This window comes from Magnolia sinica, chromosome 13, assembly GCF_029962835.1.
Source record: "Magnolia sinica isolate HGM2019 chromosome 13, MsV1, whole genome shotgun sequence".
Classification (NCBI taxonomy): Eukaryota; Viridiplantae; Streptophyta; class Magnoliopsida; order Magnoliales; family Magnoliaceae; genus Magnolia; species Magnolia sinica.
Window position 1 is genome coordinate 17,506,579 of NC_080585.1, and position 13,802 is coordinate 17,520,380.

A 13,802-nucleotide genomic window follows, 5' to 3' on the forward strand; every position below is an offset into this window, starting at 1 on the left:
TCCTGTGGTGTGGTCCATCTGAGATTTGAATCTGTTTCATTTTACGGTATGTGTCCAAAAATGAGTCAGAAAAACGGATGGACGGCGTGGATATAAAACACATACATCAAGGTGGACCCCACAGTCACGGATCCACCGAATCGCGTCCGATTATCCGGTGGTTAGGCTCACCAGATTAATTGTCCCCATCAACCCCCGCACGGACGGACATGCAATACGAGGCGAGGGCATTTTGGTCATTTCAACCTCCTCTTTTCCTCTTCTGAGGGAAGAAGGGTGCACTGTTCTCGCCACATAGAGAAACCGAACACCAGATGAGCGAAGTAGAGAAGATGATCGCCATCGGCCTCGTCTGGGGCGTCACCAACGCTATAATGCGCCGGGGTGCGCTCCTCTGGGACCAGAAGCTGGAGGCAACCTCCGCATCAAATCCCCGCCGTCCATCTCTCCTGCACGAACGGGCCCTAGCGCATCTCAAGAAATGGATCGATCTTCTCCTAGTCTGGCAGTACTCCATCCCTTTCCTTGTAAACCTCTCAGCCTCTGCTGCTTTCTTCTCCATCTTAAGCGACGCTCCGATCTCTCTCGCCGTTCCGGTCACCAACGCTACGACGTTCGCCGCCACAGCGGTCGCGGCCACGGCCCTTGGAGAGGAGACACGTGTCTGGCATGCCTTGTCAGGTACTGCTCTTATTGTTTTGGGTGTTTGGATTTGTATTTCCTGAGGAATTTTGAGAAGTTGTAGATTTTCTTTTCCCCAATTTGGATAGATTTGTGTGTAGGCGGGAATCCCCGCACATATTCGGAACTGGATTTTGTACATTCTCATTTTTGTTTTTACGGGAATAAACCCATTTCCCGATTCGTATCCGCTGTTTGTTGTCTGTGTGATGTTTTCATTGTTATGTATTCGTTGATTGTGTTATTCAATATTTCCATCTTAGTTCTCGAATTTGCATTTCCTGGCCAATATGAGACTTGGACACTAGTGCTGTAGCAGGTGACGTCGACCGTTCATCACTGCAGGCCCCATCATGTGTGGATCACATCGCAGACATAGCACCTGTTGACGAACATACTCGTTTGTCAAATGTCAGTAAACAATCGCAGCATTGAATCCCAAATTCAATAACAAACATCCACCGATTCAGATTGTTGAGATTGGATAGTATTGCATCCGTAACTGTTATTGCATCTGTACTTGTTATATCTTGTTAGAGGAATGCTGATTGCATCCAGTTTATTGAGCACCAGTTCCCATGACAACACATTGCAGATATGTAAAAGATCCGGATCACTCATCTGGTGGGCCAAACAATGAATGGGCTGTGGCCTAAAAATCAGACAGGTCGGATAAAAACTCAACCGCTTGACAGTTGGATAAGAAGAGCATCGACCATTTCTAGGCCATGTTCCAGTTGGGTACTTAGGATCGATCAATTGGCCTGATTTTGTTTCCCATGTCGTCCATCAGGTAGCTCATGGATAATACAGAGTATAGAAAATGGGTGAGTCATGAATGTGTAGAAAATGCGTTTGGAGAAAGTAAAAGACATGTAGAGTATTGCTTCAATTTGGATTGCTCAATGGATCAGAGTTTCTGAAAAACAGGGAGTGCTTCACCACGCCATGCTTAGTCAACTCAAGTAGCATTAACCTCTATAGACACTAAAGAGAAGGAAAGAACACACGAAGCATATTCAATTTCAATTACAATAAAGAACTGCCTCAAGGGCAGCTTCCCTTTTGCATCCGTAATGGATGAGTTAACTGGGACGTTTGCAGGAATGGATCCCATGGTGTATGTTGTTTGCAGATGACATAGGTTTGATTGACAATATGATGGAGAGTGTAAACACAAAGCTAGATTTATGGAGGGGTGATTTAGAATCTAAAGGATTTAAAATAAGTCGGACTAAAACAAACTATATGGAGTGCAATTTAAGTAACTAGGAGTACAAATGAGGAAGAAGTTAAGATTGGTAACCAAAAAGTTTTCCAAAATGACCACTTTCCATACCTTGAGTCAAAAGTCCATGAGAGTGGACAAATTGAGAAAGATGTTGCCCATAGAATTCAAGTGGAATGAATGGAGATGTCCCTCCAGAATTTTATGTGAGCCTGTTTTTTTAAAAAGGGTAATGTGAAAATTTTATTCATATGCAGACCAACGGTACACCTGGCTGAAAAGAATACAAGGAGGGGAAACAACGTCACCACCCAAACATCAGTGAAACATGCAGACTATTGATGTGTTTATCCCCCAAAACCCAATCTAAAACATCCCTTTTAGATTTCCAAACAGTTTCCTCGAATGGTCCCTCTTTACTAATTAAGCACCGGTGATTGCGCTCCCCACAAATGTTACAGAGGACAGCAAGGAGGATTAAACGCCATGGAGCTAACCATCACCTTGCAAGCACAACACCATGCCACATCCAAAGAAAATCCAACTACTGATTGAGGCATCACCCAGTCCAAACCGAAGATCTTGTCGAAAGATAGTAACATTTGGCGTGCACAAAAGGACAATGAAAATAGGTGATCAATCGATTCTTCCTCGTTATGCATAAAAGGTAGACATTGGGAAGAATCATGGACCTCTTCTTAAGGTTATCTATGGTTAGAATACACTTTCTTCTTACCAACCATACAAAAGAAACCACCTTAGGAGCAGCGTTGTATAACCAAAAAGCATAGAAAAACTCATGCCTACTGATATCCGATTGTTTTCAAACCAACAAATAGAATGACTTGACCGATAATATATTGGAGGGGGAAGCTCTCCACATCATGGAATCAGAAGAACCCGGAGAGTGCTGAAAGGGGTGAATTCGATCCAATAGCTTGGCCTCTGCCTCGTCATTGGACAAATTCATATGGCACAGGGGACACCACACGCCACTTCCACCCAAGATAGAGAAAGAGCTTGATACTGACAGATTCTTTGAAGGGGCTAGCCGAACCAAAGACGGAAATTCCACCACCAAAGATCTATCACTACACCATGGGTCCTCTAAAAAATGAATCCTAGTTTTGTCCCCAAGAGAGAAACTCACACCAGATTTTATCAAAGAGGATATTGAGATGACGGCCTTCCAAATACCCGAAGCTCGATAATAAGAAGATGGCTGTCTCCCATCCCCACTCCTGAACTCCATACTTGGATGCGATGACCTCCCTCCAAAGCTTACCTTCTTCAAAACCGAACCTCCAAGACCATTTTCCAAGGAGGCCCACATTCATAGATTCTAGCTCTAATGCATGTGCCTCCCTTGTCTAGAGGCTTAGAAACATCATCCCCCTGGGAGAGATGAAACTTATGCCTATTTTCAGCTCCTTGCCATAATTTAAAATAATAATAATAATAATAATAAAATCCCCCTGCAACTTTTCTAACTTGTCCAACACTGACTTTGGACATTTGTACAGTGACATGAAATTTACCAGAAGATTAGATAGCGCTGATTTGATAAGAGTTATTCGGCCTGCCATTTATAAATATCTGCTTTTCCATTTTGATAGCTTCCTCTCAAGTCTCGAACCTTTCAATCACCCTATTCTAGAGATGTTTTGGAGGTTTACCCAAGTAAGTGGATGAACAATAGCCAACTTTACTGCCGAAGACCTCTGCATATCTGGAAACCTCTTCCTTAGATAACCCAATTCCTAACATCTCACTCTTTTGAACATTGATCTTAAGCCCCAACCCCTCTTCAAAACACCCAAAATCTTTCTCAAATTATCAACCATAGTTGTGTCTGCCTCATAAAATAATAGTGTCATCTGCAAATTACAAATGGGATATCCAAGCTCCATCATGAATACCTCGAAACCTCGAGTACAACCTGCCTCCTGACCTTTATCTAACATTCTACTCGGGGCTTGCTACCACGATAAACAAGAAAGGGGTGAGAGGATCCCTTTGCCTTAAACCTTGCGATGCTAAGGAGAAACCTTTTTGGGAGCCATTAACTAACACAGCGAAGTAGGCTGAAAAAACACACATACATTCAACTAATCCATTTACTTCCGCATCCCAACATTTCCATCATGTACTCCAGAAAGCCCTAGTCAACATGGTTGTATGCTTTTTCAATGTCCAATTTGCATACTGCACCTTTCTTTCCTTCTCTATGCCTCATGTCAATGCACTCATGAGCGAGTACATACTGTCTAAAATTTGTCTATCCGTGACGAAAGTACCTTTATTCTCAGCTATAACTGAAGAAAGCAGTGTCCTTAACCTGGAAGCTAAAATCTTCTCTAATATCTTGTATGGGCTGCCAATAAGGCTAATCAGACAAAATTTTGCGAGGGTTTCTGCTCCTCTTTTTGGAATGATTGCTATAAATGAAGCTCCCATCCTATTGGCCAAATTTCCTTTGGTGTGAAACTCTTGAATAAAAGCGATCGCATCTTTTTGAAGCTTGTCCTAAAAACTTGAAAAAGGGGCCAGTGGAAAGCCATCGGGTTGTGGGGCCTTATCTCTTCCCAAGGAATCTACAACACTTTTAATCTCTTCCTCCAAAAAATGGCTTTTCAAGAGGCTCCATATCCGTGGCCAGTATACATTGGAGGGGGAAATTATCCAGCTTGGGTCTTCTCCACTTGTAAGAAGACAATTTTATGTCACCGTTGTGTGCCACTCCAACTAAAAGGGAAAATTTACAGGATAGCTATATGAGCAGCCATGCTTCATGGGACAGAGTGTCAGGCAATTAAGAACAACATGCTCATAAGATGAGTATAGCTGAAATGAGGATGTTGAGATAGATGAGTGACAAGATGAGGAACGATAGAATTAGAAATGAATGCATTCAAGGGAACTTAGGAGTAGCACTAGTAGGTAATAAGATGAAGGAACATAGACTTAGATGGTTTGGTCATGTGCAACAGAGACTAAGAACCACATTAGTTAGGAGTGAGTTGGTACAAGTTGAAGACTCTAAAAGGGCAAGAGGAAGACCCAGACGGATGTGGGTGGAGGTAGTAAGAAAAGACTTGATAACCTATGTTCTAACTGGAGGTATGGCCCTTGGTAGAGTGGAATGGTCGATCAAGATTCATGTAGCTAACCCCAATTAATTGGGATAAGGCTTAGATGATGATGATGATGATGATGATGATCAAACTTAAAAAAAATTGAAGTACCAAACATAATCAAATTCTGCCTTATCTAATACGCTAGTTTATTACACGTCTCTCTTTTCTTGCCTGGGTAGTGTGGTTGAAAGATTGGAGAAAATCCAAAGTGACTTCATATGGAAAGGGCATGAGCAAAAAGGGAAGGTACCATGTGGTGAAATGGGAATTGTCTGTAAACCTAAAGATAATGGGGTATTGGAAATAAGAAGACCTAGATTAATGGCTTTGGAGGACAGGTGGACAACGTTTTGTGGAAGAAGGTAATAAGATAGAAATATGAGACAAAGGGTAATGGTTGGGATCCTTGGATTAGACTGCCTTATCTTGTTTCAAGAATCTAGAGAGCAATCCAAAGGATGGAACCTTCATTTAAGGAAGGAATCTGATACGTTATTGAAAGTGGCTCCAGAGTTAGGTTTTGGGAGGATACTTGGTGTTCTGATCAGCTTCTTTGTTGCCTTAACCGTGGATTGTTGTTTTTATGAGAGGGAAGACAATTCATTTGGATTATCCAGTTTAGAAAAAGCCTCATAAATGAAGAAATTGATTCTTATGTGGCTTTAGACTACATGCTCAAAGGTTCATTCACCCTGACCGAAGATATATATATATATATTAAAGATTGTTGAAATATCATTAAGAGAGCCAAAAGGTTTTAAAAAAAACAAAAACAAAAACAAAAACAAAAACAAAAAACAAGGAAACTAAAATACAGAAGCAAACAGAAGAGCCTAATTGCCTAAAAAACTATACAACTCGAACCGGGGGACAGAGGCCTGGCCTAATTGCCTAAACAACTATACAACTTGAAACGGGGGACAGAGGCCTGGGCAAAACCTAGGAGGAGGGAGGAACACTGTGATATGAGATTGGAAGACAAGACGACCAGTCTGTGATGCCTTTGGAAGTCAGGACCAACACGTGAGAAGAAAGTGATGAAGAATTTTGGAAACATCAGCAATTCCTCTCTCTCCAGGTTGCCTAAAGAACTGCCAAGATAGAAGGGCACCAAATCTCTTTAAGATCTTTGCCCACTCCTCCATGCCATGCAAACAAAAGGCTCCGAGCTGCGATGAGCATGACTGAAGAAGTGTGGAAATGGTCAAGGACAGAAGACCAAATCCCCTGAGCGAATGAGCAGTGAATGAACATTTGATTGATGAATTCTGCCTACTTTAGATACAACAAGAAATTGTTGTGGAGAACCAGTCCCCTTTTCTGAAGACTGTCAATGGTTAGGATTCTCCCCCTAGCCAAAAGCCAGATGAATGCTGCAATTTTTGACGGAGCACCGTTAGACCAGAGGAAAGATGGAAATGGGACCTGCTCGGTATGTTCACAGTGAGTTCCTTCTAATGGTAGATCTCTGGAGAAGGGCATAGGAAGGCCCCTACAATTTTGGTTTTGGAAGCTAGGATGCCCTCCTAGGGTTGCCACGTTTTGCTGGGTGGCAGGCCTTGATAAGATTCTTACCGAGGATCACTTGAGAATCTCAGCAAAGAATCATCGTTAATGGTTGTTTCTTATGCCTGCAAGATGGGAGTCCACTAGCAGCATCTTAATTTACTTTAAATTTACTTAGAAGGTATGATATTCCGCCTTAATCCTGTTTGGAAGGTATTTGATGATGCCAGAGACTTTTGGCACACTTCATGAAACCATAGGTATAAATTGGGAGGGGGTGGTTTGCAGTTGCATTTGGCTCTTCCTATGATCTGGTGGTCCAAGGGTTGCTGCTTTTCGTTGAGTGGCAAGAATTGAGGAGATTCCTACCTTGGATCACTTGAGAAACTGCTAGAAATCATCGCCAACGGTTGTTTCTTATGTCTGCAAGATTGGGAATCTGTAAATGACATCTTAATTCAATGCAGATTTTACTCAGGAGGTGTGATGTTCCATCTTAACCCTATTTGGTGCAGATTGGGTCATGCCAGTGATGGTTGGTGCTCTTCTTTAAGCATGGAAATTTGGATATAAATGAATAAGGGGTTACTTGCAGTGGCATCTAGCTCCAAACAGGAGTAGAACAACAGGGCTCTCAAGAATAAATGCAATACTTATTCTCAGGCAACTAAGAGGGTTAAAGAGTTTATCATTTTGTGGGCCCTAATTCTCAAGTCTTTCAAAAGGATTAAGCATAATGACATGAGAATGTAGGGTTGAGGTGGGGGACATTGGCTCTAGCATTGGTGTCCATCCGCGGACCGCCATGGAGTGGGATGTGGAAGCTCAATTTTGATGGGAGCTCTAGAGATAACCCAGTCCTTGCTTGGATAAGTGAGCATCATTCGGGCAGGATGGAATTCATTTGAATTCAAGTCCCTCCCTCAATTATCGGAAGGGACTCAGCAAATGTAATTCTGTGGGTGGTATCTTCAGGGGCCTGTTTTTGGCGCCTAGCAAGATGGGTGGAGAGAAGTAAGGAGATGGAGGAAACCATCTTAAGTCTCCTTCTCTCATGTTTGTAGGGATGTAGAACTTTACAGTAGATGATTTAGCCACAAAGGGATCTTTTTTTATAGTCTTTTTAATCTTAAAAGCAAACAATTAAATTTAGAAGTTTAGTGGAACAGGTGGTTGTCCAATACCTCAGGTACATGCCTGATATAGACAAAAAGCTGAGGGGAGCACACATGATATATGCCTAGGAGTGTATCGCGCCTCTTGGGCCGATTTCCATAGTCTCAGAAACAATGCCTGTGACTTTTGTAGCATCTGGGTATCCTACCAAGCTTCTTCCTAAATGCATCTAATGCAGTTGCCATTGCAAGAACATGGACAAGGCGAGATAAAAAGTCACAGGAACCATGAAGACCCAAACGCACCTTAACATATAGTATAACTGGATGGCTTTTACATATTACAGAATTTTCAAAGTAGAAAAGATAATCTTGGCTCTCAACTCAAAACACTTTGGAAGCCCCGTTTACATATCAAAATTCAGTCATCATAACATCACCTGCGAGCTTTTTTTATTTATCATATGCATTTCAAGAAATACAAAAGAATACAAAAGAACGAAATTTATTCCTCAGTCAACAGCTGAAATAATGAAACTCTTCAAAAACATGTTGGCACACTTTTCTTTCCATGATTCTATTAAAATGGCTGTTTGGAGCACTCTGGGGGCATCTGTCCATTGAATCTTTTCGTATCTTTGCAGTAGTCGTAGATCATATAGTTGTCCCTGACCCACTTCATCTGACCTGCCTGAGCATAACTCAGCTTGCTGTATACAGGAGAGTTCCACCAGTTAGCCAAGGAACTAGAGGCACATTGGATAATGCTGATTGGCCCATTCCACTTGCAAGCTCTTGGCCTGAAATGGCGGAGTCTAGCTACAAAGGGTGCACTGTTCCAGTCGATCTTTTCTAGTCCGCCTCTTGTTGCCCAATTATCTGCATTCCATAAGCTGGAATAAACCCTCATTCCTTGTTTGTTTGGGTAAGGAAAGCCCATGTTCTCGTAATTGGGAAAAGCACGGATTGGAAGCCCATCAATAAACCACCTGAAACCACGCAAACATCATTACCTGCAATCTTGATGATGATGATGATGAAAACGACTGAGGACAATGACAGTATTAGCCACATGATAAACACTCCATGCCCGCTGTTGCTTTAATCATTTAATGAGTGTTTGACATGTCCAGCATGGCAAATTTTAAGAAATTGGAATCCCTCATCACATATGTCACAACAAATGGTGTAGATTAACAGTTTTTTTTTTTTAAAAAAAAAAAAGGGAATGAGTAAGATGATGAGGATAGCGATGATGATGATGATGATGATGATGATGGCAATTATAGTAACTGAACTTACACAATCTGGTTGGGATTCCAATGTATGGTATAGTTGTGGAAATCCGCGGTGGGGTCGAACCAGGGGTAGAATTGCTGCTCTCTACTTCCATTACCTAGAGTGTAAATATTGGTGTGGATGATGTAAGGTTGTCCAGATACATTCCCCAAGAACTCGAAATCTATTTCATCATGCTTGGTACCTTTTGAAGACAACTGCAAGAGCATGAAAATAGGATATATTTGTTTTCTGTTGATGCCTGATGGATAAGATGCAGATATGGTGGAAAATGCAGTTGGATTGGAAAGGCTGGCTGAAATTGATTAGGAGCCGAGTCCGTAAAAGATCTTGCCAACTTTTCATAGAATTGGATTTTTTTTTATTTTACTTGGTGTTTGCATCCCGAGCAAATGTTGGTCAGAACAGGACTTACATAGTACGCCGTAACGGTACCAGCGGAGTTCCCAGGAACCAGTTTGATTAGCATTTCTATACTTCCGAAGAGGAACTGCTTCTTCGATTGAATCCCAGTGCCTGCGGAAATGGGGGAAGAAAGACCACAAAAGGAGGCTGGTGAGACCACACAAGTCATATCATGCACTGTTTTCTATTGATACACGCCCCCCCCCCCCCCCCAATTAAAATAAATAAATCATGGAGTTTATAGCTGGCCGAGGGTGGGCCCCACATGGCTTATTAAAGCATTGGGTTATTAACTATGTTGGAATTAAATATGCCCATTTAGGACAATGTCATCCATTTAGTACTTCTCTCCTTTGTTTAAAAACTTGAAAACTCGACTGGACTTGATATCCAAAGATCTTGCCATCCATTTAGTACTTCTCTCCTTCTCAATGCAATATTTAATAATTAAACTAGGAATTTAATTGCACTAATAGCAGACACATAAATAGTGTGAATATAAAAATATGCAATGTGTATAGTGTCTGGTCAGCTGGTAAATGCTGTTTACTTGATTAGTTGAGGTCATGAGTTCTCATCCCACCACCTGTAACCTTTAAAAAAAATCTTTGACTCAAGCGACTCGGTTCAAGTCACACTGAGTCATTTCGAGTTAACCGAATGGGCAACCAACTCGACTAGTCAATCTGATTCTGAATCAAGACAGACTCCTTAGCGAGTTCCATGGTGACAAGTTTTGAGTCGAGTCACCGAGTTTAAGCGCTATGCTTCTCTCACCCCATGCCCAGTGGTAAAAATAAAAAATAAAAATAAATAAATAAATAAAATCAATTTGCTAGTGCCTGTGCTTCATTCATATTTTCTTTGAGGAATGTGGAGTTGAATGAAGGGCTCATCAAAACATCTATATCATAAATGTGGAACTTGTGTTCAGTGATCAGGACTATCAGTCATACGGGAACATGATCAACTTTTAGTAGCCAATCTGACCGCCGGAAGTGCTCCAATCCTAAAGTCAAAACAAACAACCTTGATAACAAAGGTCATTACAAATCACCAAACATGTATCAAAGAAACCCATATACAAAAAGATCTTGGATTTCTCCAATTGAGAACATCGACTAGTTGGAGAGAATACCTGAAACCTTGTCGAGGACTAGCTGAAGATCATTCCCGTTGGGTGAAATCAACGAGTGTTGAGCACCCCAGTTAAAAACGCAACTTTTGTAGAAATTAGCGTAAACTGCGTTTTGATTAAACGCTATTAGAGATATGATAACCAAGAAGATAGCCTGCAATTTTCCCATCCCTAACCCCTTTTGAGAAGCTCTTTGGTCTTTTGCCAGAACTGAGCTTGGTATGCTTTTGAGGTTGGTTAGTGATGGCTTTTTATAGACCATCGACAGCTATGCAAATAGAAAACAAAAGGGTGGAATTTCTTCTCTCTATAATTATTATATTAATATAATTGGATTTATATGTTGAGGTTCCTAAGAACGTCTAACTGGTGCTATATGAATAAAATGAATAAAATGTTTGTACAATTAGTTGCTAGTGGGGCCCACCATGGTATTTTATGGCATCCAACTTGCCTAGCAGGTTCACCCCACCATGTATATAGGACCCCCCAAAAGTCAATCCGATCCAACCTTCAGATGGGCCTCACCATGCAAAACAATGGACAACAACCCCCAACCCCCCCCCCCCCACCAAAAAAAAAAAAAACCCTCCAAATTCATGTGGGGCTCATCGTATGGTTGGATTGGTGTGAATTTGTAGGGTGTCCCATTTTCTGGATGGGTTGGATGACATAAACACACCACATTGGGATTCATACACAACCAGTTGCACGGAATTTTTACCTACAGCTAGTTGCGTGTGAGAGTTCTCCTATTTGTTTTGGGTATTTTGATTCTTTGACTTGTAATATTTTGACCTTGTAAACGTCCCATGATATATATATATATATATATATATATATATATATATATATATATATATATATATATATAAGTTATAATCGTCACTAAAAGGAAGATGAAGGGTAGTAGAGTCTTTTCACTTACATCTGATTTTTGTTAGAACCGAATCCGTTAACAAAATGAAGTTCCTCAAGGCTTAGAAATGCCACGAGACTCGTCCCCTTTAACGTGTGCCTTACATTTATGCAATCTGGACCATCCAACGTGTAAGTCCAATTGTGAATGGAGCCTAATCTGAAATTGACAATGGTCCAACAATCCTAACCGTACGATTTTTCTCAAGGAATTAGGAAAACTGATCAGTTTATTCTTAATCGTCCATTTCCTACAGTGAGTTAAATTGAGTTAAGACCATCAGCTATCCGTTAATATCTACAGTGTATCCCGCTTAATGAATGGATCATTTCGGTTTTCGCGTCAAGTAATTCTTGTGATTCGATTCACCTTTTGTACAGTTCAGATTCATACACAAGTGAATCGATGGTGAGAAATAAGTTGAAGTATGCAAAGGTTCACATGCACCGTTGAAGTACGAAAGAGAATGTTAAAAATAAGGGCATTTACGTAGTTTTTGTCATTGCGGAGGGTATTGCATTGGTTGTAACCGAGCTGGAGAGATCGTGCGAGAGACGATGCGAGAAGGGAAGTAGGTAGCTTTTATTGTTTTCGATTTTCCTTGTCCTACCTGACGACCACCTTCAGTTTCGAAGATACATCCTCCAGCATGTCCAGCCCGATGGGGCCCACATGGAAATAGTCTTTTTAGTGTGATTTTTTAAATACTTGGCCCATACATAGTATAGCCCATCAGATGCATGGGTATGGATGGCTTTCCATCCGTGCTGCATCCATACCCATGCATGCATGCAGGTAAACCTTTGAAGTAGAGAGAGGATATATACGGCCGTGCTTTGAATTTGGAGCAGTGCCCCATTTAATTTCCTTGTTTTCTGCAGGGTGGGAGATCACCATTCAAGTATTGGGATTATCCTATCAGTGCAAATTTCTATGGGCCTCACACAGATTGGAGGACAACTGGTCTGGCAAAGATGCTCGTTTATCTCAGCATGATATTTGGTCAGATTATACCATGTTTATGTTATAAATCATGTGGTGTCATGGAAACCATGTCTACCATACATGTGCTAGAATATGGTGATTGATTCTTCTTATGGTTTGCTCTAAGTGTCGATTTTGTAAGATATATTAATCCCATGGAAATGGTAGGCCGCACCATGAAGATCAGCTGGCACAAAAACCATGCTGTTCCATACATCAGGTGGGCTAGTCAATGGATAAGTGTGGCCCACTCAGTGAGTGGATCAGCTTGATTTTCAAGAAAGGGTGAATATTGGCCCACCGTTTTCATGGAACTAATGTCCTACAGGAGGCATGTTGGCAATAAGATGGCATTATGGTAACGGAACTTGCCACTATGCAATTCTCCTCTTTTTATCTGATTGAAAGAAAAGAAAATGATCTTTTGGACATGGGCTTCCAAGGCCTTTGTCATTGTTTGAAACTCGACGAGATGACTAGGGATTCGCCCGAGTTGATGTGGATACGCCGACATGGATCATTTATTTCAAGAACTCAGCTGAGTTGTAGGAAACTCTGCCGAGTTCTACAATAACTTAGCCGATCCAAAAGTAATGAAAACTGGACCTAGTTTATATATCCCCTGTGAAAAATTGCTAAAATCAAGTAATCAACAATGATCCTTGTCATCATTGGATTGATTTTCTTTAATTTTATTGGTAATATTTTTAAAATTTACATTTTAATAGCAATTCCATATCAATTAATATCTTTGATTAGATGTAACCTTTGTTATTTTCAAATTAATCTTCTACTTCTTCCTAAATTCATTTTCTCCATCTTTGTGAGCCTGTGATGAATTTGTTTTATTCACAACGTTTGAGACCCAGTGTTGTACTACAACTCTTTAAGGTATTTAAAAATCCCCCCTTTCCCCCCTTTTTTGTTGTTGTATATGTTCATACAATGGTCATCCATCTGGATTTTCTTTTAAGCTACCCCACCAATTGTTTTTCTTGATTATGGGTGATGCAAGGATTCTTTTTTTTTTTTTTTTCTTTCTCACATTCCAAGTTCAATATGTGTTATATGAAAGATAAGTTTAATTAGCACTTGTTTGTAGTGATGAACATAATAATTATTACAATAAATAATTTCATTTTCTATAGTTGAAAATTTATCATAGTATATACTATTGATTAGTATTTTGAAAACGTTAATATCATGTGATCTATTATTTGTAATTCTAACTTCTTCTAATTTTAATTAAAAATATAATAAATCTGGTCAAAATTTACGTGACTCAGCTGAGTCACTTTCTTGACCTATGGTCGCCTGGGTCTAGTACAAGTTCCTCGGTAAGATGCCTAATTCACGACTATCACACCTGGTTCACTGCCATTTTAGAAGG

The 13,802-nt window shown here is 40.6% G+C and overlaps 2 protein-coding genes across 5 annotated transcripts; one reads left to right on the forward strand and one right to left on the reverse strand.

The window, feature by feature from the left end:
- Positions 1-207: 207 nt before the first annotated feature.
- LOC131223022 (uncharacterized) lies at positions 208-12,530 on the forward strand. 4 transcript variants are annotated; one of them, XM_058218300.1, is made up of 2 exons: positions 208-681; positions 12,310-12,530. In XM_058218300.1, exons 1-2 carry the CDS (start codon positions 315-317, stop codon positions 12,456-12,458), a joined length of 516 nt encoding a protein of 171 aa, XP_058074283.1. In that variant the 5' UTR covers positions 208-314; the 3' UTR covers positions 12,459-12,530. The 4 variants fall into 4 exon arrangements, with proteins under 4 accessions (XP_058074283.1, XP_058074284.1, XP_058074285.1 ...); XM_058218301.1 differs by lacking the exon at positions 12,310-12,530 and adding an exon at positions 998-1,266 and having other exon boundaries at positions 209-681; XM_058218302.1 differs by lacking the exon at positions 12,310-12,530 and adding an exon at positions 1,001-1,266 and having other exon boundaries at positions 210-681.
- Positions 8,048-9,550, reverse strand: LOC131223021 (probable xyloglucan endotransglucosylase/hydrolase protein 26). The gene is made up of 3 exons (XM_058218299.1): positions 9,382-9,550; positions 8,970-9,163; positions 8,048-8,656 (listed from the first exon to the last, which is right to left on the reverse strand). The coding sequence occupies exons 1-3, from the start codon at positions 9,538-9,540 to the stop codon at positions 8,248-8,250; spliced, it is 762 nt and encodes a 253-aa protein (XP_058074282.1). The 5' UTR covers positions 9,541-9,550; the 3' UTR covers positions 8,048-8,247.
- Positions 12,531-13,802: the final 1,272 nt, after the last annotated feature.

What these genes read in the sequence shown, in the direction of transcription:
- LOC131223022 (XM_058218300.1), top strand. Translation starts at nt 315, where the DNA reads ATGAGCGAAGTAGAGAAGATGATCGCCATCGGCCTCGTCTGGGGCGTC. An exon ending in TGTCTGGCATGCCTTGTCAG is followed by an intron (nt 682 to 12,309) that starts GTACTGCTCTTA and finishes TGTTTTCTGCAG; the next exon opens with GGTGGGAGATCACCATTCAA.
- LOC131223021 (XM_058218299.1), bottom strand. Translation starts at nt 9,540, where the DNA reads ATGACTTGTGTGGTCTCACCAGCCTCCTTTTGTGGTCTTTCTTCCCCC. An exon ending in GTACCGTTACGGCGTACTAT is followed by an intron (nt 9,164 to 9,381) that starts GTAAGTCCTGTT and finishes ATGCTCTTGCAG; the next exon opens with TTGTCTTCAAAAGGTACCAA. An exon ending in TGGAATCCCAACCAGATTGT is followed by an intron (nt 8,657 to 8,969) that starts GTAAGTTCAGTT and finishes GCGTGGTTTCAG; the next exon opens with GTGGTTTATTGATGGGCTTC.